Source organism: Anomalospiza imberbis, chromosome 1 (genome assembly GCF_031753505.1).
Source record: "Anomalospiza imberbis isolate Cuckoo-Finch-1a 21T00152 chromosome 1, ASM3175350v1, whole genome shotgun sequence".
In the NCBI taxonomy this organism is placed as follows: Eukaryota; Metazoa; Chordata; class Aves; order Passeriformes; family Viduidae; genus Anomalospiza; species Anomalospiza imberbis.
This window is the reverse complement of record NC_089681.1, coordinates 786,159-800,653: the sequence shown is the minus strand read 5'-3', so window position 1 is coordinate 800,653 and position 14,495 is coordinate 786,159. Positions and strand designations below refer to the sequence as shown.

The window sequence follows — 14,495 nt, the reverse complement described above, 5'->3', positions numbered from 1 at the left end:
TCATCCCGTCACACACCAGTTCACACTTCCCAGTGCAATGTGTAAGATTTTTCCGTGGAGTTCAGAATTCCAGCAAGGTTTTGTTTCACATTTTTTCCCAAAGTTTGACACGTGTTACACTTGTGATCCAGCACACCTTCTTTTCCTGACAGATTGCTACAAGGAAGATTCCCTCATCCCATATTTGTGCCACATTAACTGGAGAGCTTTTGTGCTTGTCCTTCCTAAATGACACCCTCTTTTCTCAACCTACCACTTAAATTTACTGGAATCACCCAGAATTCTCCTGTCTGCAGATTCTCTCAGCTCGTCACCTGTGAGCTCAGTGAATTTATTGTCTAATACATCATCCAAACCAGCAATTAAAACTTTGCATCATCACAGAGCCAAGAGGAGCCTTTTAATGGATCGTTCCAGCCTGACAGCAAATTGTTGGCTGTGATTTGTTCGTGATTTCAGCCTGGCTGTGTTTCCTTGGTTTTGCTTCTGAGCCCATCACGTGACACTGTGCCAAAAGCTTTATTAAGGCCGAGCTGTGTGACAGGTACCACTTTTACCCTCACAGATTTTTGTTATCTTGTCACAGGGAGGGATATCACCTACCTGTGATATTTCTTCATGGAAAGGCTTTGGAGGTGGCACTCAGTGCTCTGGTCTGGTTGACAAGGTGAGGATTGGTCACAGGTTGGACTCAATGATCTTGGAGGTCTTTTCCAACCTTAATGAGTCTGTGATTTGTTGTTACCCAATCTCCCAAAACACCCAGATTTTCCTGTTACAAAGGAACAGGAGCAGGAGAAACAGGCTGTGTTTGGTAGCTATGATGGATTTCTTTTCCCAATCTTCCTGGACACCACTTTGGCTGACAACCCTCACTGATTTGCATATTTATATAGAAAACACTAATTTTATTCACTTTTGATGTGTTAATTAGTTCATCTCATTAATGTCTGTGGCAGCAAAGTGGTTCTTGCTGTTGTGTTTGATGTGGTTGTGTCTCCACACCTGTTTTCCCTCTTACTCCACACGTGGAAGCACAAACACAACTCCTGACTCTGCAAGTGCAGCTCAAAGCTGTGGGATTGGAAAAACAAATCCTACACTGAGGCTCCAAGAATCACCTGGAATTCTTCTCCCAGACAGCTCAGCCTGGAGAGCACCAGCACCCAAACCTCACACTGGAAAAGGGAAATGGGACTGATTCAATCCATGGGGAAAAAAAGGAGATTTAGGCTTTGCCTAAAGCTGAGCCATAGAAGCCTTGATCTTCTACCTGCACCTTCCTCCAGCCCAGGGAAGGGAGGAACCAGTGTGGAAAAGGAGCTGTGACCTCATAATCAGCCCATTCCTCACCTCCAATCAAGAAGAAGAGTTTTAAATTGTCCCTCTTCCTTCTTTATTTGAAAGAGTTCCAGCAATTTTCCACTCAGAGGATCAGCGCTGACAAAGTCCATCCAGAATTCCCACCTCCAGATTTTCTTTTCCATGACTTTCAGCTCCCACAACCAGGAGCTTTCAGTCCAGGAGCTAGGTGGGTGGAGAAGACAATGAGTAAATCCTGTTAAACACAATCCCTTCACCTCCAAAGAATCAGTCAGGATAATCCTGGCTACTTCAGCTGCTTTGGCATCCAGAAATTTCAGGAAGAAAGGGTTCCTCTAAATTTGTAGACAGTTCTAGGAAACCACTCTCATTTGACCTTCTGGCAGCACTTAAACTGCTGTTGTGAAAAGTGGGGGAAGAGCTGGGAGTAAGGGTCTGCAAAAGATCAAGATAAAATTTGTTTTCCCTCCTGAACTGTGTCCATCCTGGTTCCCCACACCCTCACTGGACTTATCTCAACCCTCCACTTGTTCCTTCCCCTCCATATGGTCTCGCCACCAAGATTTTGCTTTCTTGTGTCCAGCAAAACTGCTTGAGATATAAATTGCTACTTCTACTTCCTCGTTCTCCTGCCAATATGACAGGTGGCAAAACAGTAACAGCTTTGGCCTGGAGCCCAAATTTCTTGGAGTTTTTTGAAAGCACCTGAGGTCCTGCAGGGAAAAACTGTGCAGGGTATGGAGGACATGCTCCTGGAGGACTTGCTCCTGGAACTGGGATGCAGCACAGCCACCACAGCCCTACCAGTGCCTGCCCTGAGCAGCTGGACATCTCTTCCTTCTTTTTGTTCTTCCCCTTCTCCATCCTAATTTTCCTTCCCTTTTGAGGTTGTGTTTGGTGAGAGAAAATTAACAGCAGGTTCTGCTGTTGATTTGGGTTTTTGACAGCTGTCATCTCTAGCCACAGTTCAGTGGGGTGTCAGTGTGCTCTTGTCCCTGCCCACCAGTGTCATGTCACCTCCATTTCCTTCATTTCCCCTCCATCCATTAAACAATATATTTAAAACCAGTCACCAGATCCAGAGCTCACAGCACAAAACATGAAGTTGATGTGGAATCTTTCATCCTCCTGGAAAACCAGTGGCTCTGAAATCCAGGCTCTGTGAAATGCCTCAAAAATCCACATGTGCAACCAAAACCCAGCAGAGTCCCAAGGGAGTGCTTCGGCGAAGGCAAAGATCTTGTTTTAACCATCAAACACAACAAAAAAACTGACACCCTTCAATTGTTTGGACCAGCTCTGGTTTCTCCCAGGACACAGCTGAGCTAGGGATGCTGCCAGCTTTTCCTTTTCTCTCTCTCTCTTTTTTTTTTTTTTTTTTTTTTTTTTTTTTTTTTTTTTTTTTTTTTTTTTTTTTTTTTTTTTTTTTTTGTGTGTGTGTGTGTTTTCCAGGAATGGGAGCTTGCAGCTGGGGCTGTGACCCAAGAAGCTCTGAGCTGTTTGTGAGTCCCTGGCTGGCTGCCCTTCTTCTTCTCTGTGACACCCCCAGGCCTCCTACAGAGCTTTTCTGTCTCCCCTCAGCTGCAGCTCCCGCGGGGAGAGGAGGGAGCAGAGAGCGTGGAGGGCAAAACCAAACAAAGCTCAACACAATCGATGGTTTCTCTGCCAGGAACATGGGTCTGTGGAAAGCTTCTCACAACCTCTGAATGACAGGGATTGGTGACAGCTGTGTGAGGTTGTTTTGGCCCTGGGAGAAAAGAGGAGAATAGATATGGGGATGTCTTTTCCAGCTGGATGAGGTCCATGAGGAGGCAGTGTGAGAGCAACTCCCAGCTCAGCGGGCTGCCCCCAGTTCCTTCCCTTCTCCCTCCCACCTTCCCACTGCCTTTCCTCTCTCAGCCACATATTTCCCTCCCTGCCTTTCTCTCTTTTCTCTGATGAGAGAAGCTCATTTCAAAACGGGAATGGGAGGAAAGAAGCTGAGGAGCCAGAAATTGCTCCCCACCGAGGCTGGAGAATCGTCCACAGCATTGCCACAAATCAGCTTTACTTCCACCTGCTTGTTTGCAAACAGATGTTTGATAACCAGACTCACTGTGAACAAATTCACCCATCATCCCCTGTGCTGACACAACTGTGGAGCCATTCCCTGTGTTTCTGGCAGGGTGGGATGTTATTCCTCACAGAGCTTTGAAAGTGAGAGACAAAACTATGCCTTCAAGGATCTCCTCGGAGCAATAATGATTTGAAGCTTGAACATGTCAAAAAGGCCATTTTCTGTGTTTTCTCAGATGAATTGGATGTCTGGGCACACTTCGGATTCAAGCAGGCTCAGGAAATCAATGGGAGTTCAGCACCTGACTTATCCAGGCTCTCTCAAAAATCCCAGAGGGAAGCTCAACCACAAAACACGAATTTTTGAGAGTGGAAAATTATCCCAGAACAACACTTTTATTTCAGCCATCACGGGGAGCTCTTCCAAACCCATCACAATCCGTATGCAAAGATGTAAGTGAGGCTGGCCAGGACACCCAGAGACATCACTCCATGGCTGCTTTGCCTGCTGCTGACTCCATTCACGTTGCACAGGGGTTTCTCACAGCAGGAAACATTTTGGGTGCTTTGGATTTGTTGCTGACCTGTTGCTGGACACGTTGGAGAGCACATCTTGGAGATGACGTATTTAGGCTTGTTGGGCTCTAGTGAAGGAAAAAAAAAGTGGGGAAGAAAAGAGAAAAAGGGGGATGAAAAATAATTAAGTATTTTTGTGGCTAAATCTGTTTTGGTGAGTAAAGGAAGGCCAGGCACTAGTCCTCAAGGCAAATTTCATCATAGAATAGAATTAATCATAGAATCATGGAATGGCTTGGGTTGGAAGGGACCTTAAAAATCATCCATGGACAGATGTGAGAAATGGATTTGTAATGAGTTGTATACTTGTATACTTCACTATGTACAACAAATGACAAATAAAACCATCAAAAAAGTTTTTACAATCCAAAACAGAGGGTGAGATGTGAGAAAGGAATTTGTAATGAATTCTCAAAACTGACTGAAAGCTCACAAAGTCTTGTACATGTGTATGCAAACACTGAGATGAGGTGTGCTGACTTAGGAAGGCCATGAAACAGAGATGACATTGTTGAGAGATTGAGCTAGGAACAAGTTTCAACAGGTTTCAAAATATGACCTTGCAAAAAAAAACCAGGTATTTTAGAGAATTAGAATTGTGAAAGATACATTGTAGCAGGACCACGTGGGGTAAAAATATAAGTGATTGATGTTAAAAGTAATAGCAGCACTGTGTGGCTAAAGCTAATAGGCTGGAAAACATTTATAAAGTATTGTAACTAGGAAGTGGGTTGGCTTCTGATAGAATGGTATTGAGTTTTACATCTCTAATGTCTCACCCTTCTACGAGACTGATAATGGAATAAAATCTTTTAAAATGCCTCTCAGTTGCCCTATTTCTATAAAAGCCAGGAATAATCCAACAGGCAGGGACACCTCCCACCAGACCAGGTTGCTAAGAAGCCCATCCAGCCTGGCCTTGGACATTTCCAGGGATGGGGCAGCCACAGTGCCACAGAATCCTAGAATTGTTAAGGTTGGAAAAGGCCTTTAAGATCATCAAGTCCAACCAGGACTTCTCTGGGCTCCATGTTTTTAACTTTTGTCAATCCTAATGTGGAATTAGCACCTGTGGTTCTCAGCTCCAGCTGCCTGAAGTGATGCTCAGGCTGGGTTATTCCCACCAGGATGGTTTTTCCTACAGCATAAACACAGGGGGAATGTTCTGCATGACCTGAGATTTGGGACAAGAGTACATCAAGGTCTTTGAGGGCACAGAGCCCCCAGGACAGACCTGAAGGATTGTGCTTAGCACAGGGAGTCAGCCACAGTGAGATTTGGCCAAAACATTTCTCAGAACAGTTCTGGGAGTGAAACACGCACAGCTCTGGGTGGGAATCCACTCCCTGGTGCTGCTCTGAGTGTCCTCATCTTTTCCCCAATTTCCAGCAGGAGTATCAAGTGTGTCTGGACACTGCAGCAGCCACAAGGTCAGTGTCTCCTAAAAGTTGGTCATCAAGGCCTGTTGCTCCCGTACTGGGATGAAATCCCATTCCTGGGACTGCTCTCCTACAAAACAAACAAGGTGCTGTTCCCAAACCTACTTGTCCCGATGTCCTTCTGGACAGTCACGCAGTGTTTGTCCTCCTTGGCACACATGGAAATGGTCAAACAGTCCTTGTTGGACTCCTGTTCTTGGCAGGTGTAGCACATGAATGGATAAACTGGGTGGAAAAAAACGGGAAAAAGCACATTACAAGGTTTAAAAACCAGAAAAGTTCCAGTGCAGAGATCTCCATTTCCCTCGTTACAGCCTGAGGAATGTTTTTATGGGAATGACCAGCACTTTCTTTATCCCCTGACCCGTGGCAGCAGCGCTAAATCCCTCTCTGTCTCCTCTGGCTCAGGCTGCGAAGCGTTATCGATCTGTTTGCAATTCCTGGGAGCAGGAGATGTGAATAGAATTCAAGGATTTGAGAGCTTTTATGAAGGAGATTATTGCTGAGCCATAGCAGCTCAGTCCTGAGGGTTCAGCCATGGGAATTGCCAATTACTGCTCAGGGTTTCTCCTGGGTAGGGCTTGGCAGGGAGAATTTAAAGATGCTCATAGTGTTTCAAGGAGGTGGACAATGCCCAGTGTCCTACTTCTCTTTCATCTGGCTCAGAGTCTGCTGTCACATCTCTTTTTTTTTTGTGCTTGAACGTCACTGAACTGGCCTAACCTCAGTTCTAGGAAGTCTGGTGAGAGCCCTCATATGCTCTGTCAAACTCCTTGTTTTAGCATAAAATTGGGAATGGATAGAAAATCTTAACCAAAATCTTTGTTTAAGTGCTAAAGGCAGATTTGGTGAGATAATTCCTACGTCTGCAGCAGTGGCAGATGATTGGCAGGAAGGTCACGCAGCGATGAGTTGTGTTTCCTGCTGAGAATGTCTCTGTTTGCTCTCAAAACCAGAATGTGGTAGGCCAGACCTCTGGAAAGTAGGAAATAAGAAGAAGTGATGCCTTGTGAAGGCTGACCTAGGACAGAGACTAGACAGAGTTAAAGAATAAAGTAGGGATTTATTAAAAGGCCTCAATGGATGCACCATGGGCAGCACAAGAGCCCAGCCAGGGCTACACCCAAGATGAACCCAAAATGGTCACAAAATGCACGACCACTCACAGGGTCTCTTGCTTTTATAAGTTCTGGTCAATTTGCATACTGGAGTTAATTGTCCAATTATAGCTTTAGCTTATGAAGTCCCATCCTTCTTGTTTTTCTCTCTTCAGTCCATGTTGTTTGTGCTCTTGGGCCTGAGATTTGGATCATTTGTCCTTGGTCCCCGGCTGGCGAAGGAATTGTTTTGTCTCCCTGCTCTGTGAAGAGAGCTCACCGTCCCCTAATATGAAGCTCAGAATTGCACACTAAAGCAGCACAGAATCTGAAAAATATAAAAACTAAAACCTGAGGTATCATGATGAGGAGCAAAAACAGAGTCTGGGTGGTAAAAAACCCTAAAATACATGCAGAGCACTCCCCAGCCAGGCAGATGGAAAGGTTTAATAGTGGTGGTTGAGTTCAGAGCTCGTGAAATCACCCAGAGCAAAGTGTGGGGTTTTGTGATTGAGTTCTTTTAAAAACAAAGCTAATTTTTTTGAGGGAAACAAAGCCAAATGCTGGCTGAGTTCCTGCTAAGTCTGGGGCCAGTCTGTCATTTTGGAAAGGGCAAAAACAACTAAAGGACACATCCCTGTGAGTGCACTTTTGCCCGATAAGAAGCTGGCAGTGAGAAAGTGGAAGGACAGCAGAGGTCACACCATGAAATGAGAAGTTTCTGATAGAAAGGAAAGAAAAACGTCCCCAGCTGTTGATCCTGTGCAGCTTTTTTTGCATCATTCTCCTCTACAAGAAGTTGAATTTTCATGTGCCGAGTAGAGGAGATTCAAGGAGGTTTTATGGAGTTTTTGGCACAACACTGAATAATGTTGCTCTTGAGCAAGCCCAGGAAACATGAGCTGCTGAAAATTCCAGGGAATGGGTGCAAAGCCAGGCATGAAAACACCCTCAGACGGTAATTCCCAAGGATTATTGATCAAACCAACTGAAGCAATGGAAGGAATTCTTCCCTCTGAGGGTGCTGAGGCCCTGGCACAGGTTTCCCAGAGAAGCTGCGGCTGCCCCATCCCTGGAAGTGTCCTAGAACAGGTTGGATGGGGCTTGGAGCAACCTGGGATAGTGGAAGTGTCCCTGCCCATGGCAGGGGCTGGGATGAGATGATTTTGAAACTCCCTTTCAACCCAAACCATCCCATGATTTTAAATGATTTTGACAGATGGATGCAATAAAAGAGTGAAAAAGAAGAGTGGATGCAATTAAGTAAAGAGAAACAAATTACAATAGATAAAACTTAGACACTTAAATATAGGGTGACAAGTAATTGGTTCAGTTACGATTCAGATCCACAGTGACAATAGCAGGAGTCAACAGTGTCACATTCCAGCCATGGAAACAGGAGTCACCCAAGGGGACATGGGCAGAAATGTCATATGCAAGATACACTAAGTGGCCTTTTCTCCCTGGCAAGGCCTCAGCTGGATCCCCGGTGCCCAGATCTCTCTGCAGCACTTCCAAAAATTCAGAGCATTTGGAGAGGGACCAGAGGAGAGGGAGGAGAGAAGGTCACAGATCTTGGAAATGTGACCTTGTCAAAAAGGTTGGAAGCATTTTGGTTTTTTGTTGAAAATGAGAATATGCTGATGAAAGTCACAGGAATCTTCTTCATGCAAGAAAAAAGATGCAGCAAAGAAGAAAGTAATAAAATATTTTATGTGTCCCGTGGTGGAAATATGGGAGAACAGAACAAAAATGGGTGCTAAGAGATATTAAAACTAAATTCCTAAAGTGATGAGAGTCTCTGAGCAATTCCAGGCTCTGGAGTCTTCCTTGTTGGAAACTTTCAGGGACACCTTAAGAAAATATCTGTCTGGTCTCGTCCAACATTACAGCAAGGACTTGACGATCTTAGAGGTCTTTTCCACCCTTAATGTGATTCTGTGAAAATTATCAAGACCTTTTATGATTTTTTCTGGACTCAAAATTCACAAAACAGTGAGTTTAGGGGTTAAAAAGGCAAAAGACCCTCTTTGGTCTGCTGATAGATCAAGAGTTTTGACCAAAATTTGGTCATTAGGGTCTCGGATGAGACCCAGGATACCTGAGAAGGATCAAATGCCAGTTTCCACATTTTCCTTTGTCCCAGTATTAGGCCAGAAAGCTGCAATCTCTTATTCTGGATCTGGGCTGGGCCACAGAAAGGTGCTGTGTAAAAGCTTGTCCTTAAATCCGTTGGGAATCTGCTGCCAATATCCAATGTCACCAGTAAGGAATCCCACCATGAACCTGTGATCCTGGATCTCCGTGAGCCTTTCAGTTCATCCTGGGTCACGCTGAGAACATTACCTTTGAAAATACTCCTCTTCTGTTCATGTTACATTGCTTCAGTCAGGAATTGTGGGCACTAAATCAATTTTTTTTTTCAATAACTGAACAGTCTTTTTCCCACACCCAAAACCGGCCAAAGGTCCTGCTCTTCCAGGCACGCTAGAGAACCATTCCAAAGGATGTAGGAGTAGGGGGTTGATACATCAGTGATAATTTATTAATTAGATGCCGCTTTCTCAACCAGATTAGTATCGTGGTTTCTGGGAAACCATCAGGTGTGGGGGAAATTTTGGCACCCTGTTCATCATTCCCGCATGCCAGGAGCGATGGAGCAACATGTGTGTCTCACTCCCAGAAGGAGGACAACACTCAGCCTTCCCTTTGGGAGCGGGATGCCTTTAACGTGAAAAGTTCTGTCACCTCTGCTGCTGATTTAATCTACAAAAATTCCCAGTGTTGCATTTCCTAGGAAGACATGTGGCAAACCACTACAAGGGAGGCAGCAGCAGGACAGAAAAGTCTCTAAAATACTCAACAACTGAAATTATTAATGAGAAAAACCCATTTTGTTATGCTTTCTATCACTTCCAGCTTGCCTCCTTTTGGAAGATCCCAAGGACCACAGTGTGGATTTAACCTGGCATCCAGCACCACCAGAGCTCCAGCACTGGAAAGAAGAATCAATTCCTCAGATTCTCATTTCTGCATCAAATCATTGATTGAGGTGCAAAAGGACATGGGTGACACCACCACAACACTGCAAAGTTGGTGACAGCCCTCTGAAGTTTTGCCACGTGGAAAACTGTCACCATCTTCCCCCTAATCCTTGTCTCAAGTAGGAGCAGCACGAGAGGCTCACCTTGTTCCACACAGAGCACAGCAGCCAGCAAGGTGACAAGAGGAGTCCTCATCTCCAGCAGATCCTCCCAGCAGGACTGGGAAGCTGTTTGGAGGGCAGGTTTTATACCCCAGCCCAACAGCAGCAGTTTTACAGGTTCCAGGTGGACATGAAATCAACCCAAGGGTGTGGAGTGTTCATGTGGGAGTTTTCCACACCAGAGCCCTTGGAAATGGGCTGGCACCTTGGGGAAAAGCCCTTTCAGCCACACATTTCTTGCTCTTCTGGTCGTGTGAGTGATGGGAAGTCGGGATCTGCTCTCTCCTCCTCTGAATTTCTTCCTTCCCTTCCTTCCAGAGCCGCTGCTCTGATGAAGGCAGAGCTCGGAGGCACGGGGAGATTGTCCTAGGAATGAATTTTTCTAGTCCCTTTGCATAGACAGCACGTGATGTTCCAGGGTTTGTACCATTCACTGGCTTTAATTATTCAACAGCACCATCCTCTGAGCTGGCCTAAGCTGGTTTACCTCAAAATCAGTGTGTTTTACACTAAATTAAATTAGCTACTGGTTGGTTAAATGGAAGATTTTCCTCAAATTTTCATGTCAGTCTTCATTTCTTTATCAATTTTCCTCTGGTTAATCCCTCTGCTTGTAATCCTCAAATATCTCATACAATTTTGACTTAATGACATTTTGCCGGTATCCAGGGATTCTTTAGAGGAGCTGCTTTTCTCCACACCCAACAGTTTCTGAAAATCAGGCCTCCATTTCCAAGCCCACAAATTGGCACCCTGGAATTGCAGCTCTGCTCTGGAAAGAGTCATCCCTCAAAGTGTCATTTTCTCAGATCTCTCCCCTTAAATCAATCCTTTTGCTTTTATTCCTCTGTGTTGTTCCTCCCCTCTGAATTCCTTAAAATCTGTTCCTGACAGTCTGGGATAGAGACCCTCATTCAAGATGCATCTTGTAAGAGCTCAAGCTGCCACGTCCACAAGAGCTTCCTCTAAAACAAGATTAGTCCTGGACAGCAGAAAGAAAATATTGTCAAACCCTGCTTTTTCTGGCAATTAGGGAATAAATTAACTGGCAGTTCCCTCCAGGTAGCCATCAGCAGGGTATTTTTGTCTTTCTTACATGAATCATCCCAACACTGGATGATTTCCCGATCCATGTGATTTTCTGACACTTTTTTCAGGCCCTCCTGATCTGCTCCCGGAATGACGTCATCAGGTGGTGAATTCCAGAGTTGTTCAAGCCCTGTGTCCAAACAGACATTCCCTGGGTTTTGGAGGTCGGTGAGGTCAGTGTGGATGTGGTGATGATCAAATTGAGCCTTGTGCTTTACGCAGGACAACTTGGTCCTTTGCCCCAGTGTTTTATAGACAGGTTTTTCTCCCTCGTTAGTGGGTGTGTCTCCTTGCTGGCATTTTGCAGTGAGGCTGAAAGAACCATTTTTTCCCCATATTTTTGGTCTTTTTTATCCCACAGACTTGTTGTGCTTATTCCTTTCCCCTTCCATATCTCATCTCCTGTTGATTTCCATAGAGTCATTGATTGGGTTGGTAGGAAGGGACCTTAAAAACCACCTTGGACCTTAAAAATCACCTCTCCATGGGCAGGGACACCTTCCATTATCCTAGGTTGCTCCAAGCCCCATCCAACCTGGCTTTGTTGACTTTTCCAACATCCATTTTATTCCCACATGAATCCTCTGGGAATAGGATAAGCACAAGTCAACTTTGTCTTAGACTTTGATGTAGACTTTGACTTAGACTTCGACATCAATTTTGATTTTGACTTTGACTTTGACTTTGAAGGAGCACTGAGGCTGAAACATCCCAGGCACATCCAACAAATATGTACTAAGGAGAGAAATTTGGGTGGGAAATGGGATTTTCTGAGTTTTCTGGGAGTTGTTTCCAGGATGTGAATGTCTTCCTTAGTACTGTGGTTCTAAGGTACCTTGGAATGCTGGAGCATTCCCCCTTCCCGGTTCATGGAGAGCATGGAAAAGAGATTTATTTCCCAACAGGGCAGATTACAAAATTCAAAAGCACTCAGAGGCATCACTCAAGGATCCAGCATGGAGAGGGTGTCTCCTGCAGCCTGGGATCACAGCCTGGAGGAGGGTCTGGAGCAGGGACACCAAGTGAGGAGTAAGACTGAGGAAGACTGGGAGAAAAGAATCCCCAAGGATGCTGAGTCACCTCTCTGGAGTAATCTTATCATTATCCATACAGGAAAATTAAAGTGGATCAAATTGGAGCCATGAGTTGGCAATGGACTTAAATTGGAGTCATGGGTTGGCTTCGTGACAAGAAAGCAGCAGTCAGCTTTGGAAAAAGGGTTGCTTTTGTCCCTTTCCATGGCTTCCAGAAGATTTTTAGACCCACTGAGAGTGTTGCTTTGACCTCTTGCACCCATCCTGTCTCTTGCTTTGGCATCGAGGCACTGTGTTGGATCTGGGGAAATAAACAGGGAAAAGGGGGAGAAATTTCATGTTGTGGGGGAAAAGGCAGGGGAATTATTCAAGGAGAACAGCAGGCAGCACAAATCCTTCAAAACCAGTGGTGGGAAAAGCCTGAGAGAGGAAAAAGAAGGGCCAGAGTTAAAGCACCTCCTGCAGATGCCTCCTTCCCTCCGTTAGGCAGGGAAGGGCCTCTTTGGCTGATCCAGGTCCTGGTGCAGTGACTCAGAGCTCTGAAAAATGACTTTTATATAATCCACAGGGAGAGAGAGGCAGTTACCTCCCAGGACCAGTCCCAGCTACTGGAATGAGACTCCCATCTCCTTCCTAAAAGCCCTCCAGGCATCACAGATGTCTCTGCTCATGGGGCAGCTCAACGCTTCCATGTGAGGAGTGTGCAGCCATGGGAGGCACCAGAAACCCAGGGTGATGGAAGGATGTGGAATTAGGGAGCAGCACCTGTGTGGGAGGTGTCAATCAGGATTTCTCGGGAGGGCTGGCAGAATCTCCTCTTACACAACATTCCAAGAGGAGGGTTTACCACGGGAGCTGTCATGTTTTTAGGGCCTCCTGTGCCTCAGGGAAGTTGCTGCTCCCGCCTTCAGATAAGGGCTTTGGGATGTGGGTCAGCTTTGGAGCACATGGATGAGTTGTGTTGGGCACTAGGGAAAAACCGATGGGGTCAGGGGGAAATTAGGCAAGAAGGAGCCAGCCAGGATGGAGCTGCTCCCTTAGGGATGGCACTTCTGGATTCCCAGAGCTGTTTATAACTTCTCCATGCAACAGCCATTAAACCCTCCAGGGATGTCCCACATGCTTCCATCCCCTTTGCCATGCCAGGATCCTTCCCATCCCAAAATAGAGGCACCTGCCAAGTTCAGGCAGGTCAGGACATGACCTTAATTTTAAACCTGGCTGCCAAGGGCAGGTCTGGACTCCCAAGCTGAGTAGAACAAGACCTGAGGCCGTACCAGCCCCATCTTGGCCTTTCCCCGTGCCAACCATTGTCCCTAAGGAATCCTAAACTTGTGGATGGCACAGGATGAAGATTTTTCCAAATAGTTCAGTTGTCACCGTGTTAGGAGTGGGGTGTGGGGCAGAATATGGCCAGCCAAGGTCACAGAATTGGCTTGTTTGGGGGTTTTTGCATCTGTGTCACATGAATATCCCTAAGTTTGTCAGGAAGGGACACAGGGTGAGGAGAAAAAATTGTGCAGATGGATGGAGCCAGCTCAGCTGGGAAAGGCAATAAAATCTGTGGTGAGAATGGGGAGACTCATGGCCAAATTCAAAGCATCCTTGGCCAAACTTGCATTTACACCAAGGACAGAGCAATGTGTTGAGGCAAGGAAATAGAGTTTGGATGGAAAAACCCCGAGTAAGACTGGAGGAAGAAGCCAACAAGAAAATCTGGGAGAGAAAACAGCCAGGGAATGCAGAGCTGGGGTTGGACATGGATGGGAGGAAGGTGCACGGGAAGGAGTAAGAGCAGATTGGGATGAGCTGGAGCCACGAGCCCATGTTTCCTCTGCAAAGCTGTTGTAAAGAACAAAGATGTGGCTGTTCCCGAGTGCTGTTGTTCCTCTAATCCCAGAAAATGCCTGTCAAATGGAGCTGTGCAAGGAGCTTAGGGAGAGAAAACCAGCTGGGTGAGCTGCACCCAACTGGTTTCCCTGGGAGATCTTCCTCGGGATGATCCTTGTGGAGAGCTCCTTCCTCCCAGGAGAAAGCAGTTCAGCCTCCCTGGAAAGGTTGGAGGGAGCAAACCTCTCATTCCTAAGATTATCCACAAGGAAGGCCAGAGCAGGGTAATGAGTCCCTTCAATTTTAACTTGATGAGCAAACATAAAAGGTTTATTTGCAGTGTTAATATTTTTTCACAGATGAGTCTGAAAAATTCCAGGTTTCTTTCCAGAAACCATCTGTCTTTTCTTATTATTTTCCTTTAAGCACAGTGCAAGATACTTTTCTCCCTTTTCTAAATAATCCTAACGCTTCTAAAGGAATTTCTACTGGGAGATCTTAAACCAGTTTAAAGAAAATGCTCCATATCCCTTCCCTGCCTTGTCCACTCTGTTTCCTGTAGAGCTAAGAGCCATTTCCTTCCAGGCAGCTGACCCAGGAGAGGAATTGAAAGGAAGTTAAATAGAATTCAGTTCATTCCAAAATGGAGTCACAAAAATGCCATTTCTGTCAGTGCAGAAAAAAATAAAATCTGGGGAGAGGCTTCCTGAAGTGAATGCAAAGTAATTTTAATATATTTCAGCATTATCCCCATTCAACTTGCAGGCAAACGCCTCCGCTTTTATCCCATAACATGGATGCATCCAGCAGCTACGCCCAGTGTGCCACTCCACACAGCCACACAATT

General features: G+C 45.6%; 1 protein-coding gene across 1 annotated transcript; it reads right to left on the bottom strand.

The window, feature by feature from the left end:
• Window positions 1–3,755: 3,755 nt before the first annotated feature.
• LOC137463619 (lymphocyte antigen 6E-like) lies at window positions 3,756–10,131 on the bottom strand. Its single transcript, XM_068174937.1, has 3 exons — window positions 9,678–10,131; window positions 5,499–5,618; window positions 3,756–4,022 (listed from the first exon to the last, which is right to left on the bottom strand). The coding sequence occupies exons 1-3, from the start codon at window positions 9,727–9,729 to the stop codon at window positions 3,811–3,813; spliced, it is 384 nt and encodes a 127-aa protein (XP_068031038.1). The 5' UTR covers window positions 9,730–10,131; the 3' UTR covers window positions 3,756–3,810.
• Window positions 10,132–14,495: the final 4,364 nt, after the last annotated feature.

Coding starts and splice junctions, on each gene's coding strand:
- LOC137463619 (XM_068174937.1), bottom strand. CDS start 9,729: ATGAGGACTCCTCTTGTCACCTTGCTGGCTGCTGTGCTCTGTGTGGAA. Junction 5,619..9,677: donor TGTGCTCTGTGTGGAACAAG/GTGAGCCTCTCG, acceptor TTTTCCACCCAG/TTTATCCATTCATGTGCTAC. Junction 4,023..5,498: donor CCAGAAGGACATCGGGACAA/GTAGGTTTGGGA, acceptor TTCCTTCACTAG/AGCCCAACAAGCCTAAATAC.